The 21404-nt window shown below is 32.0% G+C and overlaps 3 protein-coding genes and 2 long non-coding RNA genes across 7 annotated transcripts; 3 read left to right on the forward strand and 2 right to left on the reverse strand.

Annotated features, from left to right (window-relative positions):
- Nucleotides 1-104: 104 nt before the first annotated feature.
- Nucleotides 105-1458, reverse strand: LOC145014014 (transcription termination factor MTERF8, chloroplastic-like). The gene has a single exon (XM_078972366.1). It carries the CDS (start codon nucleotides 1417-1419, stop codon nucleotides 286-288), a length of 1134 nt encoding a protein of 377 aa, XP_078828492.1. The 5' UTR covers nucleotides 1420-1458; the 3' UTR covers nucleotides 105-285.
- Nucleotides 1459-4804: 3346 nt separating this feature from the next.
- On the forward strand, nucleotides 4805-7683 carry LOC145015652 (transducin family protein / WD-40 repeat family protein). Of its 3 annotated transcripts, none has more exons than XM_078974123.1 (11): nucleotides 4805-4988; nucleotides 5368-5568; nucleotides 5650-5697; nucleotides 5784-5828; nucleotides 5933-6198; nucleotides 6374-6521; nucleotides 6601-6684; nucleotides 6777-6892; nucleotides 6996-7054; nucleotides 7154-7244; nucleotides 7335-7683. In XM_078974123.1, the coding sequence occupies exons 2-11, from the start codon at nucleotides 5478-5480 to the stop codon at nucleotides 7560-7562; spliced, it is 1176 nt and encodes a 391-aa protein (XP_078830249.1). In that variant the 5' UTR covers nucleotides 4805-4988; nucleotides 5368-5477; the 3' UTR covers nucleotides 7563-7683. The 3 variants fall into 3 exon arrangements, with proteins under 3 accessions (XP_078830249.1, XP_078830248.1, XP_078830250.1); XM_078974122.1 differs by having other exon boundaries at nucleotides 5405-5568; XM_078974124.1 differs by having other exon boundaries at nucleotides 5405-5568; nucleotides 5787-5828.
- Nucleotides 7684-8753: 1070 nt separating this feature from the next.
- LOC145015655 (uncharacterized) lies at nucleotides 8754-10274 on the forward strand. Its single transcript, XR_013665988.1, has 3 exons — nucleotides 8754-8960; nucleotides 9417-9472; nucleotides 9908-10274. It is a non-coding gene; the product is annotated as an uncharacterized LOC145015655 (long non-coding RNA).
- A 54-nt stretch (nucleotides 10275-10328) lies between these two features.
- On the reverse strand, nucleotides 10329-12866 carry LOC145015654 (transcription factor TGA1-like). The gene is made up of 8 exons (XM_078974125.1): nucleotides 12710-12866; nucleotides 12010-12191; nucleotides 11823-11894; nucleotides 11679-11738; nucleotides 11507-11584; nucleotides 11100-11435; nucleotides 10802-11026; nucleotides 10329-10731 (listed from the first exon to the last, which is right to left on the reverse strand). The coding sequence occupies exons 2-8, from the start codon at nucleotides 12172-12174 to the stop codon at nucleotides 10567-10569; spliced, it is 1101 nt and encodes a 366-aa protein (XP_078830251.1). The 5' UTR covers nucleotides 12175-12191; nucleotides 12710-12866; the 3' UTR covers nucleotides 10329-10566.
- Nucleotides 11428-19116, forward strand: LOC145015656 (uncharacterized). Its single transcript, XR_013665990.1, has 2 exons — nucleotides 11428-11767; nucleotides 18491-19116. It is a non-coding gene; the product is annotated as an uncharacterized LOC145015656 (long non-coding RNA).
- The last annotated feature ends 2288 nt before the right edge of the window (nucleotides 19117-21404 follow it).

The following is a 21404-nucleotide window of genomic DNA, read 5'->3' on the forward strand; positions in this document are numbered from 1 at the left end:
AATTGATAAAACTATTAATGTAGATGTATGATAAACAGAATTTCTTTCACCATGGATTTAAAAGGAATGAGTAAAAGTAAAAACCCATTTCAAAAGATGAAAAATAAAGTTAATTGATTATGATAAATATTAATAGCAACACAATCATGATTCATGAACAAATACAATATCCAAAACTAACAAAAGTTCCATCCATCTATATGGAGAATTGCAACTTCTCAAATGCTACAAACTAACTCCACATTAGAATTTCTATGATCAAAAACAAAAAGAATGGGTAAACTATTACCTCATGCTACTAATGTAAGTTTGATACAAACTAGGAATCTTGTCCTCAAATCGCCTCAAGAAATCTTGAAATCTCAATTCAGGATAACTAACAAGTGTAATAAGAGACTTTCTTTCATCCAACATTCTCTCCTTCAAAATCTCCAACACTTTGTTCCTAGGTTTCACTCTTTTCTCCAAACTTAATGAGAAAAGACTCGGGCAAGTTACTAAATAAGAAGGTGTATACCCAAGCTCATTCATAAAGAAACTAAGCTTATTACGAATTGTATCTTCTGATAAAGCAAAACAGTAAGGCTGGTTCTTAAACAATGTAGATAATTCAGTATCAGAAAACCCAAAACTCTTGTAAACTTCCATCTTTTTATCCATTCCTGAAAGACTACTTGAAGCAATTGCATGAAAACAACGAAAAAACTCAGTTGAATCACGGGATATACCTACTTTTCCCTCTATCCAATTCAGTTTACTTGTTAACCAATCGGGTGGTTGTGTGAAATGCATAGCATTCTTATGAACAAATTTACTGATTTGCTCATTTGAGAAACCATAAGTTTGTAAGAGCAAGACATTGTCTGAAAACATCTTTAAAGCAATAGATGTTGAAAACAACCATCTTGATCTGTTAATAGTTTCCACCACTTTTTCGTTAGTTCCCAGAAGGACTCGAAGGTAATCAATGGTGGGTATTATTCGTGAATGTAAACCCAAATCGAATAAGCAAGGGTTTCTCTTGAGAAGACTTATTAGATCCGGCCCGGTCAGTCCGAGTTCGAGAAAAACCCTAATTTTGGGTTCTAGGGTTTCGTTTGCTCTGTATAGTAGAACTTTTGGTACCCATGCGACTATGTCTTTGATCTGGGCGTTATCGAAGCCGCAATTTTTGAGGATACGAATAACAGAATCACAATTTCGAGTGGTTTTCAAACGGCGTACCTTTGATGACGAGGAAATGGCGGATTCTTTGGAGAATCCGAGTGTGTTGATGAGAAAATCGACGAATTCGGTTCTTTTAGCAGATTTAGATTCATCAACAGATGAAAGTTTAGTTGCTGTTGAGTAAAAAAGATGAGATCTGAAGTGATAGATTGAGAAAATCTCTCGCCCGACGTGGCTACGGAGGTAGAACATCTTAGCGCGCAGAAGATGGTAAAATTTTTGTAAAGGATGCTTAATAGAAGAGTAAGAATTTTCATTTCCACTCCCTGTATTTTCACATGTTATTCATCATTACGCTACTATTCCGTAAACCCTATAATTGATTAATTTCGTATAAATATATTTGGTAATGAAATACATTTGAACGTTCATATAACATTAAAAAAAAAAGTTATACACGTTTTTTTATCGATGAAAAATCAAAACCACAGAATCATCTTTGTTCTTACTAGAAACATGAAAACATACAAGGGTATTATATATATATATATATATATATATATATATATATATATATATATATATATATATATATATATATATATATATATATATATGAGAAAAGTGAATATACCCTTAAAGATATATAAACTTAGTTACCCAAACTCATCATACTACGTCGTTTTGTATCATATAATATATTGTAATCATCAAATGTTCCTATAAGTTAAGTTCTAACTTGATTTATTTCCATTATTTTTATACATTACATAATTATCTTCTTCTTATATAGTTCTCATTTTTAACTATAATATATATAGCCTAGTAGGTGTTTAGAAAAAATATGTGATATAAGAGAAAGATAATAATGAAATTTCGAAAAACTTGAAAGTAAATCAAGTTAGGAGTTGAAATTTAAAAATATTATAATGAATATATGAAACTAAACGATATATTATAGTGTGTTTGGGTACCTAAATTTATATACCTTAAGGGTATATTCACTTTTTCTTATTTATATATATATATATATATATATATATATATATATATATATATATATATATATATATATACACATATAATTATTATCAAATATTGTTGAAAACAATTGTTTGTTAAGTTGTTCTATTGTGAGATATCAAATCATGCATCTCTGTTTTTTTGCCCTCTTTTGCAAGTTCACGTATATTTAGGATGTTGCTGGCTGAAAAAGCATATATGCTTACTGATGAAAATGATCATTTTACCCTTTCAACAATAATAAACAAATTGATGAATTCATCAAGAACATAATCAGCAAAATCAATAAACATAGAAACTTATCAAAATCATTAGCAAATGATCATATGAACAACAAACATGAACTGAACAACAACCAAATCAATTACAAATTCTGAACATTTATCAATCTCAACAACAAAGGCCAAAAGTTCAACAGAAAAAAAAAAAAAAAAAAAAAAAAAAAAAAAAAAAAAAAAAAAAAAAAAAAAAAAAACAACAATGGAAAAATCAAAATTCTAACAGGAAAAAACTTTCAACAACAATAGAACCTCATCAAACCTCATTTTTGCAGCCATATTTGAATCATCAATAATTTTTCACCCTAGATTACAACTTTGTTCATGATTTCCAAAAAGGGCAATATTGGCAATATCCATCACCATTGAATTCCAGACAACTCCAGGGAAGCATTGGACACAACAATACATTTTGTAATGAGATCCTTGAATTCAATTTAACGTTTGAATACCAATATTCCAATCTTCAATCCACTTTCATAAGTCCCCATGACAAACTCACGCTAATTGTTATGACTGCAACCACCAAAACACACGAACATAACAAACACCAACCATTGACCCTGCTACACACAATTGTAATCCCAAGCATTTTCAATAAACAACCCAATAAAAAGAATGCAATAACCTTTATCTGATGAAATTAAAAAGAAAAGTGAGTTTACCGAATCGATTACAAACTTCACAACAACAGTTGCAACTATGGCAGAAATCGGGAATAATGGATGAAATCGATGTAGAAATCGGGAATAATGGATGAAATAAATGTATAAATTGAGACAACAACAATCGTTCATGGTAGAAATCAGAACTATTATCAAATGAGGAGGGAGAAATCGATGCTTACCTGATGAGACGATGAGGAACTTCAATCGGTGCTTGCTGGAGGATTCTTGTTGGTTGCGAGATAAAGGAGGCGATGTGTTAGGACAAGGGTAACAGATGGAAACGTTTCTTGCTTTCCTCACTCAGCTGGTATTGAATCCCTTTCCCGATGCTTATTTCCGAGTCAGATTGGTCAAGTTCTTATATCAAAAACTATTGTTAACTGAGTCAGTCCAATAGGTCTCACCCAACTCGGTCAGATAAAAAACAAACATGGCCTTAGTATTTATGATTCTTTATGAAATACACATGTTTGTGACTTACTACTAACGATTTATTTTTTCCATGTCTTTACCTTCTTTTACATATTTTAATTCAGTATTCATGTCAGACTTCATCAAAGTGATGCAATCATTTTGTTCGTATAGAGATTTGACTTTTGACGTCAATCCCTACCTCATTATAATAGAATTCACAAGTCTTTTGTTGTTGTTGAATCCAGAAAATAAACAAATGTTTATTTGTAAAATACTTAATCTAGTCATAAATCATTAGCAAATTAAATCAACGTAAAATACGATGTGATGAAAACATTTCGTAACATGGATTGTTGTGTGAAGAGTGAACATATTTTAAATATAATGACTTTGGCTCAATAACTCAACAATAAAAAAGAATTAAAATAAACCCCTTTGCTTCTCATTCCAATTATAATCACGAAATTACAACCTATTCCATTTTTCTGTACTTATTGATTTACATCTGCTTTCTACCAGTCGGATAAGTAAACTTATAACTTATTTTAGTTTTTTATTCTAGACCATAAATTATTTGACCTAACTATTTGTGGGATTAATATTGATATGTTAATTTATATTTTTTAACTGATAGATATAATCTACACCTATAAACTAACACCCAAGTTCATGTATGTCTACATTGAGATTTGAACATCGACCTTAAAAAAAGAAAACAACACTTGATATGTTAATTTACATGATTCGTGTACATACGCTTTCAATATTAATTTTTGTTTTTGTATTTGGTCGATCGAGTAAATTGATGATATTGTGAGTGTTGTGTATTTATTGTTGTTTTTGTCACAGTTACCTTTTGGATTAGTGTAACATATTTTAATTACTTGCTGAAATAAGGCTTCAATTAGGGATGTTTTATTGAAGTTTTAACTAAAGTTTATTTTAAAGTCGAAGTTTTAAACATATAAATAAGATTTATACTAGAAGTGTCCAAAACTTAACCAATCTAATTATGAACCACCGATTAGATTAGATGTCCAATGACAATTCAATTAAATCGGATATTGAATCGTCCTGCAAATCAAATGGATAAACGAACGGAATCCATCCAATTAAATAATCAATATTAATCAAATAAATATCAAATTACCATCATTGATATTATTCAACTAAAAAAATTAAATCGTTTTAAACTTTAAAAATTTAACAATTAAAAAAAAAAAAACAATAAGGAAATAAGGAATTACTTGGAAATCGGCACATCTGAATATCTGATGTCACTAACCATTGCGTGTGATCCGATTCCATTTCCAAAACCCTAGAGAACACCATTCTCGCTCCGTTGCAGCTTATACCTCCCTTCTTCCGTCTCCCGCCCAGATTCTCACCACTTCGAACTCGACACACAAAATCACACCACCTCCTCTCCTCAAGCTCTGTAAGTGTTCGATTTTTGAAACTGAAATATGATCTGTATTGCTGATTTTGTTTTTACCTGTTCTCCGGTGTAAGCCTTTCATCGATTTTAATTAATTGTTTTTTTGCGTTTCTTCAACCTTTCTCCAATTTACAGTATGATCGAATCCATTCTACTTGATGCAGTATTTAGTTTATTCTTTATTTTTTCGTTGAAATACGCTAAATATTGCCTGTATTTAAGTTTACAATGTTTATAAAGTAGTTGTCAGTCTGTTATATGTAAAAAATCCCCCTTTCGGAGTACCATAAAGCTAAGTTTGGTACTGATGTTCATCTTATAGTTCGTATGCATATGTTTACATTCGTGTATATTTTAATTCTGCTTTTCATTTAAGCAGCTGGAAGGAATTGACTCAATGCTATTGATTTTGGTAGGACATAAGCTTCACTCCACAAACCCTAGATAAACCCCTGTTCATTTTCTGGAAGCGATCTTTAAGTAAGGATCATGAGTACTCCTTTAAACGAAGGTGAAGATCACGGTGATGTTTTTCTTGATGAAGATGACATCGTAGAAGAAATCAATGTAGACGAAGAAGGTAATTTTACTTTCTACCCCTGAATTTACGTACCTTCTCTTTCAAATCAACATATCACAAAACTTCATCCCTTTTCTTCAGATCTCCCTGATGCAGACGATGATGCAGATTCTGATACTGAAGCTTATGGTTTGTCAAAGACTCTATAACCATTTCTTTTCTTTTCTCTTCTTTTCTACTCAAAACACTTTTTTCTTCAATTGCTTTGTCTACAGTAGATGAAGCTGATGATTCAGTGCATATATTCACTGGCCACACAGGTAACTAACTAACATTCTCTATTAACTCATTATTTCTTCAATTAAGTCAAAAAGAAACATTCAGACATACACATATAGCTTACCAGATTAATTCTTTATAATAGGTGAAGTATACACAGTTGCATGTAGCCCTACAGACCCTACATTAGTGGCAACAGGAGCAGGTGATGACAAAGGGTTTCTTTGGAAAATCGGTCAAGGAGATTGGGCTTTTGAATTACAAGGCCACAAGGATTCAGTGTCTAGTGTATCCTTCAGTTCTGATGGACAGCTGGCAGCTTCTGGAAGCTTTGATGGTGTCATTCAAGTGTGGGATATCTTATCAGGAACCCTAAAATGTACACTCGAGGGACCCGGAACAGGGATCGAGGTAGTACACAAAATCTTGTACTATCCTCTTTCTTTCTGGGGGCTGTTTGATAAATGCTGACAAAACTCTGTCAGCAAATCTCTGAACCATTCAGTAGTGAATGGTTCGGTATTATCAAACAGCCCCTTTATTTTTTTTTATTTTTTTTGTGTTTTGGGCTGATGTGAGTGTTTAGTGGGTGAGGTGGCATCCACGTGGACACCTGGTTTTAGGTGGTTCGGATGATTCGACTGTTTGGATGTGGAATGCTGACAAGGCGGTTTATCTTAATACTTTCTCGGGTCATGCTAGTACTGTCACTTGTGGTGATTTTACTCCTGATGGTAAATTTTTTTTTCCTGTTAAGTTGTTCTTTCTGTATTAAGTCAAAAAGTCAAAACAAACACTTACTCTGGTATTTAGGTAAAACAATTTGTACGGGTTCTGATGATGCAAGTTTGAGGATATGGAACCCAAAAACTGGAGAGAATATTCATGTTGTTAGAGGTATGTAATATGTAATTCTCATTGCTTCTTATTATATTCCATTAAATGTTTTAATTTAAATATATATTTTACTTTCTTTTTTTGTATTAAAGGTCATTTCTATCACACCGAAGGGCTTACATGTTTGGCAATAACCGCTGACTCATCTCTCGTTCTTACCGGTTCAAAAGATGGATCTGCCCATGTAGTCAATATCATAACCGGGAAGGTTCGAATAATTTCATCTTTTATTTTAATCCATTAATTTCTCATATTTCTTTTTATTTTTTTGTTTACATATTTTAATTATATCTTTTTTTTTTCGAACACAGGTTGTGACTTCTCTAACTTCACATACGGATTCAATCGAATGCATCGGGCTCTCATCTAGGTAATTTCAAACGAAGACAACTTTTATAGTCTATACATTCCAGGGGTAAAAAAGTCTTTTCAGTTTTCACTAACTACATGACATCAATTCATGTGTCAGCTCTCCATGGGCAGCAACCGGTAGCATGGATAAAAAACTCATCATCTGGGATCTACAACACTCTATACCCCGTTGCACTTGTGAACACGAGGTTCGTTTCATGATATTTTGAAATGGGTAAAAAAAGTCTTTTCACATGTGTTTTTTTTTTTAAACATATTCATGTTTTGTTGTTGAGCAGGAGGGGGTGACGTGTCTGTCATGGGTAGGTGGGTCCCAATTTGTGGCGACAGGGTGTGTGGATGGGAGAGTGAGGATATGGGACAGTTTGTCTGGAGAATGTGTTAAGACATTAAGAGGACACTCTGATGCTATTCAGTCATTGGCTGTATCAGCTGATGGAAACCATTTAGTTTCTGTTTCTCTTGATGGAACTGCAAGAGTATTTGAGATTGATGAGTTTCACTAAGTCAACAAAAAGTCAAACCGTGTTATTACCATTTTGCCACCGAGTCTTTGTAACATTAATACATATGAATCATACATACACCATCAGATATTCAACTGTTTGATTGTTTTTATTGTTCAAACTTCTATGAGTAAACAAATATATATTATATATATATATATATATATTTGTTGTTTCTTTATAGGTAATGTGCTTTATATATTGTTTTTTTTACCTGTAATAGAAATGTACATAAAAAGTACATTGCTGTTATTGGTAGAGAAATGAAGGCAAGTTGCCAAAACCGAAAGTTAATTTGACATGAAAAAGTTAATTTGTCAAATATAGTTTTTGCCAAAACTGAAAGATAGTTAAAGAACATGAAATGGAATAAACGAATTTGTTTTAGGTTTGTTTGGTAAATTGAGTTAAATGCTTAATTGAATGATTTTAATTTCATAATGGTTAAGAGAATCAGTTCTTAAGACTTTGAATTTGTTAAATGGTGGTTCAAAAAATGATAGTATATGAAAGGTAGGAATACTTCCATGTAGAGGTTACAAAGAGACCTTTGTTAACAATTGGGTGTTAAAATGTCGATGGTCTTCGTCCCCTAAGATTTGTTAATGTGTCAGTCACGTGAACTTTTTGTCCTTTTCATTATATTTTGGTAGACGGCAATCAATGCTATCCAAATGTACATTAAGCATTAAATGTTGTACATTTCTCTATTCACCAAAGCTTTGAATATATTCTATAATTTGCCTTTTCATGAGTTGTTACCTGGTAATTCCTTTATTGTAACTAAACTATATAAAGAAAATTTATGTACAAACTTTATCCTTAAAAGCACATTTTTCCAAATTGAAATATTCTACAATAAGATACGATAAAAAAAATCTTAGAACTATTGTATGCATAGTTTTATTATTATTATTATTATTTTTGTAACATATGCTGACCAAATTTCTAACATCAATCGGTGTTCACTCATAAATGCATCGTTTCTAGATTCAATTTTTTGGCCTATCATTTGGTCCAATTTTTGTGGGAAATTCCCAACTCACAACAACATGTGAAAGCTTCAAATTCAATAAGGGGTGTGGCCAAGAATCATGTGATGTGCATCAAATGTAACCACAACATTAATTACTAGAATCCCATATCTATGTATATAAATGTTTATGTTTATTCATTCTCCAAACCCCTCCCAAATCTTGACTTCTTTTTCTTACATGGTTTTGACCATCTACTACTTCTATTCTTATTCTCAATATATCCTTTTCTTTTAATCCTAAAAAGAAAAAGAAAGAGTTAAGAAAATGAAGCACATCCATTCACTTAGATTCCACACTTGGTTTTTTGTCATTATTGTTTTCTTGGTTCTTAGCCGTGGTGGAAGTCTTCATCCTCATCATTGTAAGGGCTTTATATTCATCGCATATTCTTTATGTCCATGTGCACTTGGTGTATTATGATTATTGTTCAAATTGTAGCCAACTAAGGTCAAAGTCTTCATCTTTTTATTGTTAGGGCCAAATCGTATTTTATATGGCAATTGACACGTGCACTTGGTTTATTATGATTATTGTCCTCATCATTTTAATGGTTTCTTGTCCTTATTGTTTTTGTTGATACTTAATCATGGTCAAAATCTTCAATGTCGTTGTAAAGGGTGACATCATTGTTTTACATTTTTTATGTGTATGAACACTAATGTTTTCTTGGTACTATTTGTTGTAAGGGCAAAATAGTCAGTTGACATTTGATTTTCGAAGTTGTCTTGATAACTTCAACTTGATAGCATCCATTTCACTCTTTTGGAAACGAAGATTGTAGAGTTTATTGCTCATTGTTCTCTATTGTGTATTTCAGTCATACATGCAGAGAAGATAACTCATGGTGATCACCAAATTCATTCACACCCCAAGGTTAGTTTTCCAATATTCATCCCTTACTTTGACTTTAAAGTCAAGTAAGTGGTAACCTACATTTTGACTTTTTGAAGACAAGAAAAAAAAAATTAATTGTTACATTAAAAGATAGAATAAATGCTACCAAAGAAGAAAGAAATGGAAGTTAATTATACGAAGCTCTTTATCAAATTTACAACTAAAATTAACATCGTTTTAACAATGATTTAAATAGAAACAGAGAATTTTACATTCGGTGACCGGATGTAGAAAACATTTTCTTCGAAGTCACTACAAAATGTTGGACAATAGCACCATGAGACATACAAACCATACTATGTAAAAGTTAACTATTGTTTCATATTACAATTACAATTTGTATGGATAAATACAAGCTCTTACATGTGTTTTAAATTTCGTAAAGCTCATCTAAACTTTTGTATATATTTGTAGAAGCAAAAATACGAAGAATTATATCCAACAGGGTCAAACATACCAGATTGCTCACACGCTTGTGGGCCATGTTTTCCATGCAAAAGGGTGATGATAAGCTACAAGTGTCCGATGACTGAATCATGTCCAGTCATTTATAGATGCATATGTAAAGGCAGATACTATCATGTTCCATCAAACTAAGTATAACTTCTTATTTTGACTTGTAATAGGGGAATTGTTTGGACTAATCTAAGTTTTTTTTTTTTTTTTTTTTCAATCAATTTATGGAACTTTTATGTATTTTTCTATTTCTAGAAAATTTGTATGGTTTTCAAACCATTATCTAGTTGATTTAAAAGAATTTCAACTTTAGTGAAACTACAAAGAGTTTTTTGAAACTCAGTCAACAAATATCAATAATTCTTGTAGACACATAATATGGTCGATAAACCGGACCTCTTGCAACTTGCATATATAGATATACATACATACATTCATATATATGCTCACAATATTACAAATTATATTTACATTTTTGTTCACGAAACGAGTAAACAGATTATAAAGTAGCAATTGGATTGATTGATATGAGGTGATTTTATGAAAGTAAAGTTGCTAGTAAAAATCTCTAGATTTGCTAATGGCGGCTAATGAAAACTCGAAAAAAGTAGATTGATTCATGAAAGTAAAGTTGCGCGATCATGAGGACGACCAGACCAGATTGAACTCAGTACACGAAGTCGTTGAAAGTATTCACCAAGTGCAAGCAATGCTTTTGCTGCTTGACGAAGTGTTAAGATCTGATACATTTGTTGCAGAGTCTGTTGCCGGAGGTGATCCGCCTGTGATGTTTTTTTTGGAACTTCCGATTAGAGAATGAAGAAGAAGATCAAAGCTTGTTTCGAATTTTACCTGATTCAAGAAAATTTCAAGCGCTTCGAGCCTTTCGAGTGCACAATTCATCTGTGTGGTGTAACTTCCGGCTCCGGTTATGTCGATTGTGATGCTCTGAGCTAGCGTCTGTTGAAGCTTTTCCATTCCTTGACTCAGTGCCTCCTCCGCTTGCTCGCATGATTGCCGGAGACCCCTCGCCTTCACCAGTTGCGTATCCGTTAACTCGATTTGTGGTATCAGTATCTGCCACCAATACAAAAACCTAAAATGTTAGTATTTGTTTAACTGAAATTGAAAGCGGAAGGCGGAAGCTTACGTATAAGAGCTCAGATGGCCGGAATCCGCCGATCCATTGGAAGAACCGCTCCACCGGAGTTCTCCACAACCCGTTCAACAAATAAAACACGTCGGCTTTCGCGGCGTCCGCCTTCATTCGGAAAAGATCGTAGTAATGATTCAATCCACTGTCGACGAACATACGAAGCTCGACATCGCTCGTATGAGTCAACAACACTTTCCGAAGATCATCGTCCTTCTTCCGCTGTTCCCCAATCCACAATTCATACTCCATTTCGAATGTAGCAATCCCGGCGTTCATTACATTACCAGATAACAAACTGTTGCCGGTGTTCAATAGACCACCGTATGCGCCCTGTAATCAACCAATCAACTACCGACACATCAGATTCAGCCGTGAATCGGAATTGGAAAATGGAAATTAACCTGCCGTCGAGCCCTCTCGAGTTCCTGTTCTAATTGCACCAATTTTAAACGACCGGATTCCAATTGTTGAACATACGCCTGAAAATAGTAAGAATCAAGTTGAGAATCAAACCAGGTTCAATTCATGATCATGATTCGTGAATTTCTTTCACGTTTCATGATTTGATCTAACCTTTTTCCTTAAACGACTTTTACGAGCAGCTTCACGATTTTGTGCTAGTCGTCTCTGCAACTGCAACCAGGGAAACACGAATATATCAGGTAACGTACATTCAAATTCAAACACAAATTCGATACGATTGCTATCAGTTATCACCTTATCTGAAATTGTTTTTGTTGCTCGAGCTTCTGGCGATGGTTCTAACGATTCTTGAGAGTTGTATTCGGTCTAAAAGAATCACAATAACATGAAATTTCAATAATCATGAAGAACATGATCTATACGCATACATACAGATAGATAGATATATATATATATATATAACTTTAGTAATCTAAAAGACCTTGTTTGCTAGCCTTGAATCGACCTGTGTCATCATCATCATACCAGGGCTTGTGTTAGGGTTAAGATTAGCTCCAAAACCATCGTCCCACATGCTTATTTGTTGCAGTGGGTCGTATATTCCCATTCTTCTTGAGGTTACAAATTGAGTCGAAGTTGAGGCCATGGTTTACTTACAAAATTCTGATGAATTTTGAAAAAGAAAACGATAATCAGATGCATAATTAACTTCAAAATCCTCATGAATCACTTCAGTCCAATAGGAAAAGTTGATAATTTTATCGAACTATATAAAAAAAAGTAAGCAAACAGACCAAAAAACTACACAGATTCTAAAAGTCAACATGATCATTCACAACAGAATATATAATTGCATAAAACTTCATAGGTAGATGATTTGGATCAAGAATTTGTACAACATCTGATGCAGAGTGTACTACTTATGTAGGATTAATCATAGCATTAAAAAATACCTAAAAAAACAAAAATCAGTTCATAAAAATTGCAACTTTGTCATCTGTTTCTATTCAAGCTACGAATTCCTCTAAAAAATCACACACAAAAACACCTTTAAAATCATATTATTATATCGAGAAACTACAAACTTAAACACACAGATTTAGACAGAAAAGCACCTACAAGTAGATCAGTTAATTTATCAAGAAAAACGAAGAATAGAGAAGGGTTACTGAAAAGCTAACCTGTGCATGAAGGCTAAATGGAGAAGGGGAAATCTTGAAAAACCGAAAAAGATCCAATTTTGTTGGGGTTTTTATAAACAAGAAACTAAACCCATTAAAATAAAGCAATAAATTATACTAATTTAGATGATATCAGAACCACCCATCACCCATTGCCTAAAAGCAAAAACACCCAATTGTGTAAAGAATGAAAAAACCTAAATAAATTGACAAATTAAGCATTAAACTAATAAAACATAACAATAATAGTGTTGTGTTTACAATTAAAAAAAAAAGGCTAGCTGCTTTTCCAGTTTAAAGATTAACAAATTCAGATTAAAGTACAGCTTTTGATGCATTATGTATTAATTGATTTAATTAATCTTGTTTCTAATATTGAGGATTATTAATTTATTATTTACTAATCTGAGAATAGGAAAGAGATGATCTGATTAAAAGATATGGCTTTTGAATGACATGGGGGGTTATGTTATTATATTTTGGAAATGCGTACCAACTCACTATTGGCACCAATTCTTTACAATCAGCCATTCATTCTTCTCTACTTTTTTTTTTTTTTTTTTTTTTTTTTTGGATACTGTTATATTCATCAAAGAATTATGTTAACTTTTCAAAAAATATATACATAATTGCTTTGATTTTCTTAAAAAACAAGACGTTTAGGACTGTATATAATAATCATAGTATAACAATACGACTGAAAAATAAGTTAATCATGTAAAACTAGACAATTTTTATAGAGTAAATTTGAGTATCCGACCATTCTCATTTTTTTTAAATAAAAAACCTATATTTTGACTTTTTTTAGAATTATTTTTTTTTTCAAAAAATACCCAACTTTTACGGTTGTTTGTAAATTGAGTATTTTTTTCCATAAATATATGTAAAATATATGATGGACAACCTCTTGATTCATATTCAAATCCTGATACTATTCATCTTATGTGACCATGGAGGTTCGTCTGCAGTAACTTCTGAGCATAAGGCATAACCTACTTTTATTCATAATTATCTTTTTATCCATATAAAATGATGCCACATGTTTTAAAATATTATTAAAATACGATACTTATAATTTCATGAGTATGAAGATAAATAAAATGAAAAAGTAAGAGAATATTTAATTTCTCTTAATGAACCGATTACAAATTAAACAAAGCTAGTGAAACAACTTATGACAAGTTTTCTTCGTCTTGAAATAATCTTTTTCTATATAAATGTTATCTTACTTAAACTGAATAAATTCTAAATGAAGTTAAGTTCATTTTCATTACTAAATTTGAAAAGTAGTACCTCTAAGATTCTTTTGAGTACTTGAGTTGAGGACATGTCTCCTTTTATAGGACTATGTGCTTCTTATTTGAATTTGACTTTTGTAAAGTCTACTAATGAGTCTTATACTCTTAATAAGTTTGTAGTTTGCTAGAAAAAAACAAAAAACAAAATGTGTTAAAATCTTAAGACAAAACGTTGTCTTCCAATGAAAAATATTTCTCAGTCATCTTTGATAATTTGTTATTTTCCTTATAATAAATAGAATTTTTGGGTAGTATCGTATTTAGAAAAAGAAAAAGGTTGATATAATATTTTTGTTTATCACAGAATGAAAGTATGCAAATTAATTAGTGTTCATCAAATTCACGTGTATAGCATTCTACCAGAAACAACTTTAACCGATTTTAATCACATATATATATATATATATATATATATATATATATATATATATATATATATATATATATATATATATATATATATATATATATATATATAGGGTTAGGTTCATTTGAGACCACCTATATTTTGTGAGACCGTGAGACGCATTTTTTTAATTTTATTTTTATTTTATTTTTATTTAAATCATGTTCCGAAAATAATATTTAAAAAAAGAATTTTTTGATTTTTCCATTTATTTTGCATTTTAAAATTATTTTTAGAATATGTATAGTGTAATATTCTATTCAGAATATTTCACGTATTTTTCAAAAAAAAAATAAAATTTTTTTATTTTATTTTTATTTTTTTTAATTAATTCAAGTTCCGAAAATAATATTTAAAAAAAGAATTTTTAGATTTTTCCATTTATTTTGCATTTTAAAATTATTTTTTAGAATATGTCAGTATAATATTCTATTCAGAATATTTCACGTATTTTTAAAAAAAAAACGGAATTTTTTTATTTTTTTATATATTTTTTATATATTTTTTTAGTTAATTCAAGTTTCGAAAATAATATTTAAAAAAAGAATTTTTGGATTTTTCCACTTATTTTGCATTTTAAAATTATTTTTAGATTTGGTCTCACGGTCTCACAAAATTAGAATGGTCTCAAATGAACCTGAACCTATATATATATATATATATATATATATATATATATATATATATATATATATATATATATATATATATATATATATATATATATATATATATATATATATTTCATTTCATATTTGCAAGAGTATTACAACTAATTAACACATAAAAAGTCATAAAAAAGGTTAATAGAAAGTACAAATAAGTGCTTCTTCTTTTTTAATCTTTTGAATTAATCCGCTCAATGTTTCAATAATTGTGAATTTACATGAGATAAAATTATTTTTTCTTACGTAGTATTTGTGAAAATCATTTTATATGAAAATTAGTTGTCGTATTGTCATGTACATCTTGTTGTATTAGGCATGTACTATATATAAGCAATAATAGAATATATGATTTATAGTAATATTTTAGTACAGGTAATTAGATTTCATTGTTTAAAAGTTTAGGGTCCCATTACTTTAGATGTACTCAAGTTATCAAAGCATTTGGAAAGAATAATGTACAAGTAGGGGCAACGAAAGTTATAAATCCATTACCAAGGGAATGCTACGAGACTGAACTTTTTTTAGAACGACGGAAAAAATTCTAAAAAGACGTTAGAAAATATCTATACAAAGAACTATAAGATATGGCTGTGTTTTGCAATAGGAAGTCCCACAACAACTTAGATTTTCACACCTATTAGAAAAAAATATCATATCTACCACATAATAAAAGAAATGGATTTCTTAAAACCAATCGTCCGAAAAATAGCGTCCCAAAAATAAGGAATTATGAAAATTCCATAAACAACAGAGTGCATCAAACGTCTTCCGTAGGCATCAGACAAATTAGGGGTGAGTGCGGTGCGGTTCGATACGGTTATTGACCAAAGCCTTACCACTAACAGCAAATGTTGTTAATCCATTTTCAAAACCCTTGGTGCGGTTATTTTTGCGGTGCGGTTAGGTGGTTATTTTTGTGGTGTAGTTTTTTTTTTTTTTTTGGTTATTAATCCAATGGATTTGGTGCAGTTATTTTGTGTGGGTTTTAACCGCAATTTATAGTTCAAATGGTTTTAAGAGTTTAGACATATTACTTATAATAATAATAAAAAAAAATAAAGTATATGACAATTAACTTAAATCACAAACAATTAATATCATAAAAATGTGAAATCACTAGTACTTAACAATAAATATCTTGAAATTGTGAAATTTTATTATTTTTCAAAATTAAACATAACAAAAAACAACATTTTTGTCTTCTAGAACTTTATCTATATTCCATTCATGAAACTTGTCTTATTTTTAATATTTAATATATTACTAATTAATAAAAAATTATATATAATGTATGCGGTGCAGTACTTTTTTTTTGTGGTTTTTTAAAATTAATAACCGCACCGCACCACAAATTTAAGGTTTTTGAAAAACTGAAAACCTCACCATTAGTTTTTATTGCGGTTTCATACGAATAATTTTAGTTTGGGGTGCGGTTATTTTGCTCACCCCTAAATTAGAAATCAACGTGAATCCGCTCATACAAACAAGGTAACCAAACAAAAAATATGAACAAAAGAATACAACATTTGAACACGTGTTCGATGTTCCTAAAGGCTAATATTATATTCTTACATATTACTTAAATATGCAAATTACGTCGAAAATAAGCAACTCATTTTTTTATATAATGGGTAAATAACCGTATCGACAAAGAACTCATGATTATAAATTTATAATTCTAGTTCTATTGAAAATTAAGAAAGTAAGTATCTATTGAATTCAAATAATAAAGCAATAAACCTTTTTTTACTAAGAAAAGTAAACATTGAGAAGTGGACATTTAACCAAATAACGAAAGAGGGATATAACTTCAGGAAATGAAACATAATAGTAATTTTTGATGGTGTTTTACAAAAAAAATAGACAAGAAAATGAGTGTTTCCACATATAGATATGGATTCTGCAGAGCATCCTTCTAGTGTTTTGCGGAATCGATTTAATCTACAAGGAATCAATGTGGCACAAAATAAAATCTGAAGAAAACTTTCGCAGATCTACCTCCGAGGAGTGAACTTTTGCTCCGAGGAATCGATATGACAAAAAAAAATTGAAGTCCATTCCTCGGAGAAAAAGTTAATTCATCGGAGGTAGCTCCGCATAATTGTTCTTAATATATATATATATATATATATATATATATATATATATATATATATATATATACACACACACACACACACACAATATTTTGTCTAATCGATTCATTGGAGCAAAAGTTCACGGAGGTAGCTTCGCAGAATTAATTTTCATATTTTTTTAGTGTCACAACGATTCTTCGAGTATTAAGTCAATTCCACGAAGCACTCGGAGTGTGCTCTGCAAAATCGATATCTATAGGTGGAAACATCCATTTTCTTGTCTATTTTTTTAAAACAACACCAAAAGATGAATATTGTGATCCATTTCACTATAACTTCAGGTTTAAAATACCTCAAAGTTAATTATCTTTTGAAATTAAATGGCAAATATGAGATTATAACATGTGCTATCTCAATTAATTACTTATGTCATGATAATAATAGTGAGGTATTATTTGTCAAATTAGTTGAAAATATAATTTGTAGCTGATAAGTTAGTTTATAAATTAAAATATTTGATAAAAAATAGCTTATAAAATTAATCGTGATGTAAAATGATATAAATAAACATTTAAATATATAACTAAAAGACAAAAATAGATATAATTAAACGCATATAAGAAATATTTTTGAAAAAGCTTTATAAATGTAACCACAGTAAAATTTTAAAAAGGATAAAAACCATTTTCATAAATTCCAACATCATAAAACATATGTTTTTAAACATAAATCCAAAATTAGAGTATCACATCAAACATATCTCAAAATCATAAAGGTTGTTGCAGAGTGTACAATCATGCATTTGCTTTTCCTTGATCCTCATAAATATCTGAAATATTTAAATCCACAACTGTAAATCAAAGCTAAGTGAGTTCCCCAAAATATGACATACAACACAACACAACTAAACATATGTAACAACTATGGATTATCAGCAACCATGAGTTATCAATAACTCAAATACAACATATGTGGGTTATCAACAACTATGTGTTATTAACAACTCAAATACAACATATGTGGGTTATCAGCAACCTTGGGTTACCAACAACTCAAATACAACATATGTGAGTTATCGGTAACCCCGAGTCATCAAAGACTCACATTGATACAACCCATGACATAAGTAATACAGTGAGAATTCTCACCTCATAGACAAAGCAAAAAATAAATTTATATTTGATAGGTGCATTTTAAGCACCTATTTTACACGTCTAGTTTAGACATTTCACTACATTTTACTTCATAACTCTTGCATTTAGTTAACTATTTGGGCACTTACATATTTTATTCATAATGCCTTGTACTTCATTATCTTTTGATTTATTTAGCAAGCTATGGGGCGCGAAGCATTAGAGCTATGGAGACAATCAATGAGCTTGGATGATGGAGCTTTAAGCATTGGAGCATGGAGAGAAGATGGACTAATCGTGTCATGGAAGAGAATTCGAAGACACAATTCGAGTTGTTGCATATCATCATAGAGAAGGACTACGTTTGAAACACGGTCCATATCATATTGACATGGGTCGTGTTTGTCTTTTTCATCACGTTTTATATTTGAGCAACATAACTTTTCTTGAAGATAAAATGAAGGTGGAATGAAGATCAGAGGCAAGTTGAAGTTTCAACAAAAAGCGTTGTCAAAAAGCGCGTTCAAAACTCACGGTCTGTTACAAAACTCATGGTCTCAGGTGTGATTGTGCGTTTTTCCTATGGAAGTTACGACTTATGTTAAAATGTAGGTTTTTGGCTCATTATTCAGAGAACGGTTTTTAGGAGCTATTGTGGGCGATTTTGGGCAATTTTTTGAGGTTTTTGAAGAGATCAAATTATTACAAACAATAGTAATTTCAATTTGTAAGCATAGACATTTCTAATCCCATCTTTTTGTTTGATTCTAGTCTAGCGACTATATTATTGTTTAAACTAGAATCCTTAAATTTGATTTGTGTTTGATTGGCCATTATTATGAATTGAATTCTTGTGTAGTTAATTAACATTTAGGGAACCTAATCGTTCTATTAAGTTAATAATTGGTAACATACACTAGGTTTTCTTTTAGTAGGACATATATCACATGTTTTCATATTTCCGAGCGTATGAGAAAAAAATGAACATTGTAGCGAAACTTGTGCAAAGCTTAATGTAGTTTTTCAATACAATCTAAGAGTGTCTTAAGGTTGAATTAGTGAGGCTAGGTCTAGTCAAAGAGTGTGTTCTGATTAGATAATTTGTAAAGCGAATGGTATTAAAGTGTGTTAGTATCTTTCAGTACCTACATAGATTAGTAATCATGAATTGCATCAAGTCATAACCAAGTTAATGACAACATTGAGAACTAGAACTAGAACTGCATCATTCGAGATTTAGTGGTATGTTCCTCTTTAGCCCTTCTTGTAATTGCCTTTCATTTTGGTCCCTAGCCGGGTACGTTGGGCATACTCTATGATTACACATGGCTAATTTTTAGGATTTGTGCCCTATTAAGCAACTTATGTTGCCTTTGTTGTATCTTTTGGTCAACCTCCACTCCCCTATACCCTGAGATCGAATCCCTAGCCTCCCATAGTGTGTTCTTGAGATTTGGAAGTAATTTTGTGTTTTTTTTGTGTGCATTGAAAAAGGTGGTGCTTTGTGACCAAGCTTTAGTTAGACTTGAGGTTGTAGATCCAGAATCTTCATCAAGTTTGCTAGCTCCAGAAAATATAAAGTTCTTATTTTGGAACCTCTTTGTGTTAGATTGAGATTAGGGATTGTTTTTTTATTATTATTTATTATTATTATTATTATTTTTTTTGCTTATTATGGTCTTTTTGGTCCTCTTTGTGTGTTTGAGACACTCCATGAGCTAGAGTGCTAGATATTAACCCCTATGGTGTTCCTTGTGTAAAAAGGTGTTATCTTGATGAATCATATTGATCCATACATAGGTTAGAGTCCTTATTATGAGTCTTAATGGACAAAATCGGGTTGTGGGTCCCATTAAGACATGCAAGGTGGTAAAGCTGCCAACTTTATGCATTAATACCTTGAAATGAAATAGATCTGAGGTTTGGATGTTAAGAGCCTAAGTGGTTAAGACAAAAATTGGGCAAATAGGACTCCGGCCGGTACGCGGGGCATAATCCCTAGTATGCTGTACGTACCGGGTCAATTGCCTATTTTCGAGTCAAAATTAGCACGTTGCGCGTACGAGGTGTACGCCGAACGTACTCGGTGAGGTGGGCTTTCAACGTTTTCAGCCCCTTTTGGACTCGGGGTTCTTTTGGGCTATGAACCTTAGCTGTTTTTTTGGACCTTATGTTAGTTGGGCCATGGTTGGGCCTTAAGTTTATGAGTTGGGCCATTTTTGGGCCTTAAGACATTGTTGGGATTTTTGGCCAAGTTAGTTTGGCCTATTAAGGGAAGGGTAAAATATCCTTTTACCCTTGAAGGGAAGTTAAGAAGTTGAGACCCCAAGTCTAGCAGCTCCTGAAGCTGTGTAGATAACTCCTGCATCTCGGGTGGTGCCAACCGATATGGTGCCTTTGCTATTAGGGCGACACCGGGCACCAAGTCAATACGAAACTCCACCTGCCTCTCCGGAGGCACCCCTGGTAGTTCTTCGGGGGAAACATCCCGAAAGTCCTGAACAACTGGCACACTGCTCACATCTGTCGCGGTCTCTACCCTCGTATCCGAGATATAAGCCAGAAATCCTGTGCAACCCTGATGTAGAAACCTCCTTGCCCTCGCAGCCGAACAGAGGGTCGGTCCCTGCGAGGCCCTCTTACCATGAATAACCAACTCTCCCTCACTTGGGGTTCGAACCCAGACCAACTGTCGCTCAAAATCGATCATGGCCCCATTGGCCCCCAGCCAGTCCATCCCGACAATCACCTTCAGCCCACGCAATGGTATCGGAAGTAGGTCGACTCGAAACCTCTCCCCAAGTACATTCAGGACATAGTCCCGATACACCCTCGCAGCACTAACACTGCGGTCATCCGCAATCTCAACCTCGAGCGGGAAATCAAAGATCCCCGGTGTGTCCCAGAATTCCTAGCACATAAATATAATAAATTCAACATTCCAGATAATTATCACACAGACAACCATCTTTACTACATTCTCCTACCAATGGTCGGTCTTGGTGCCTTAGACCCATTTCAACTCGAAGGTAACTCACAGAGGAAATCTCTAACAGCTGCTCCGATGACTCCCGGCTATCAGAGACACATAACACTCAATCATAGTCTATAA

The sequence above is a fragment of the Lactuca saligna genome, chromosome 9 (assembly GCF_052625555.1).
Source record: "Lactuca saligna cultivar CGN05327 chromosome 9, ASM5262555v1, whole genome shotgun sequence".
In the NCBI taxonomy this organism is placed as follows: Eukaryota; Viridiplantae; Streptophyta; class Magnoliopsida; order Asterales; family Asteraceae; genus Lactuca; species Lactuca saligna.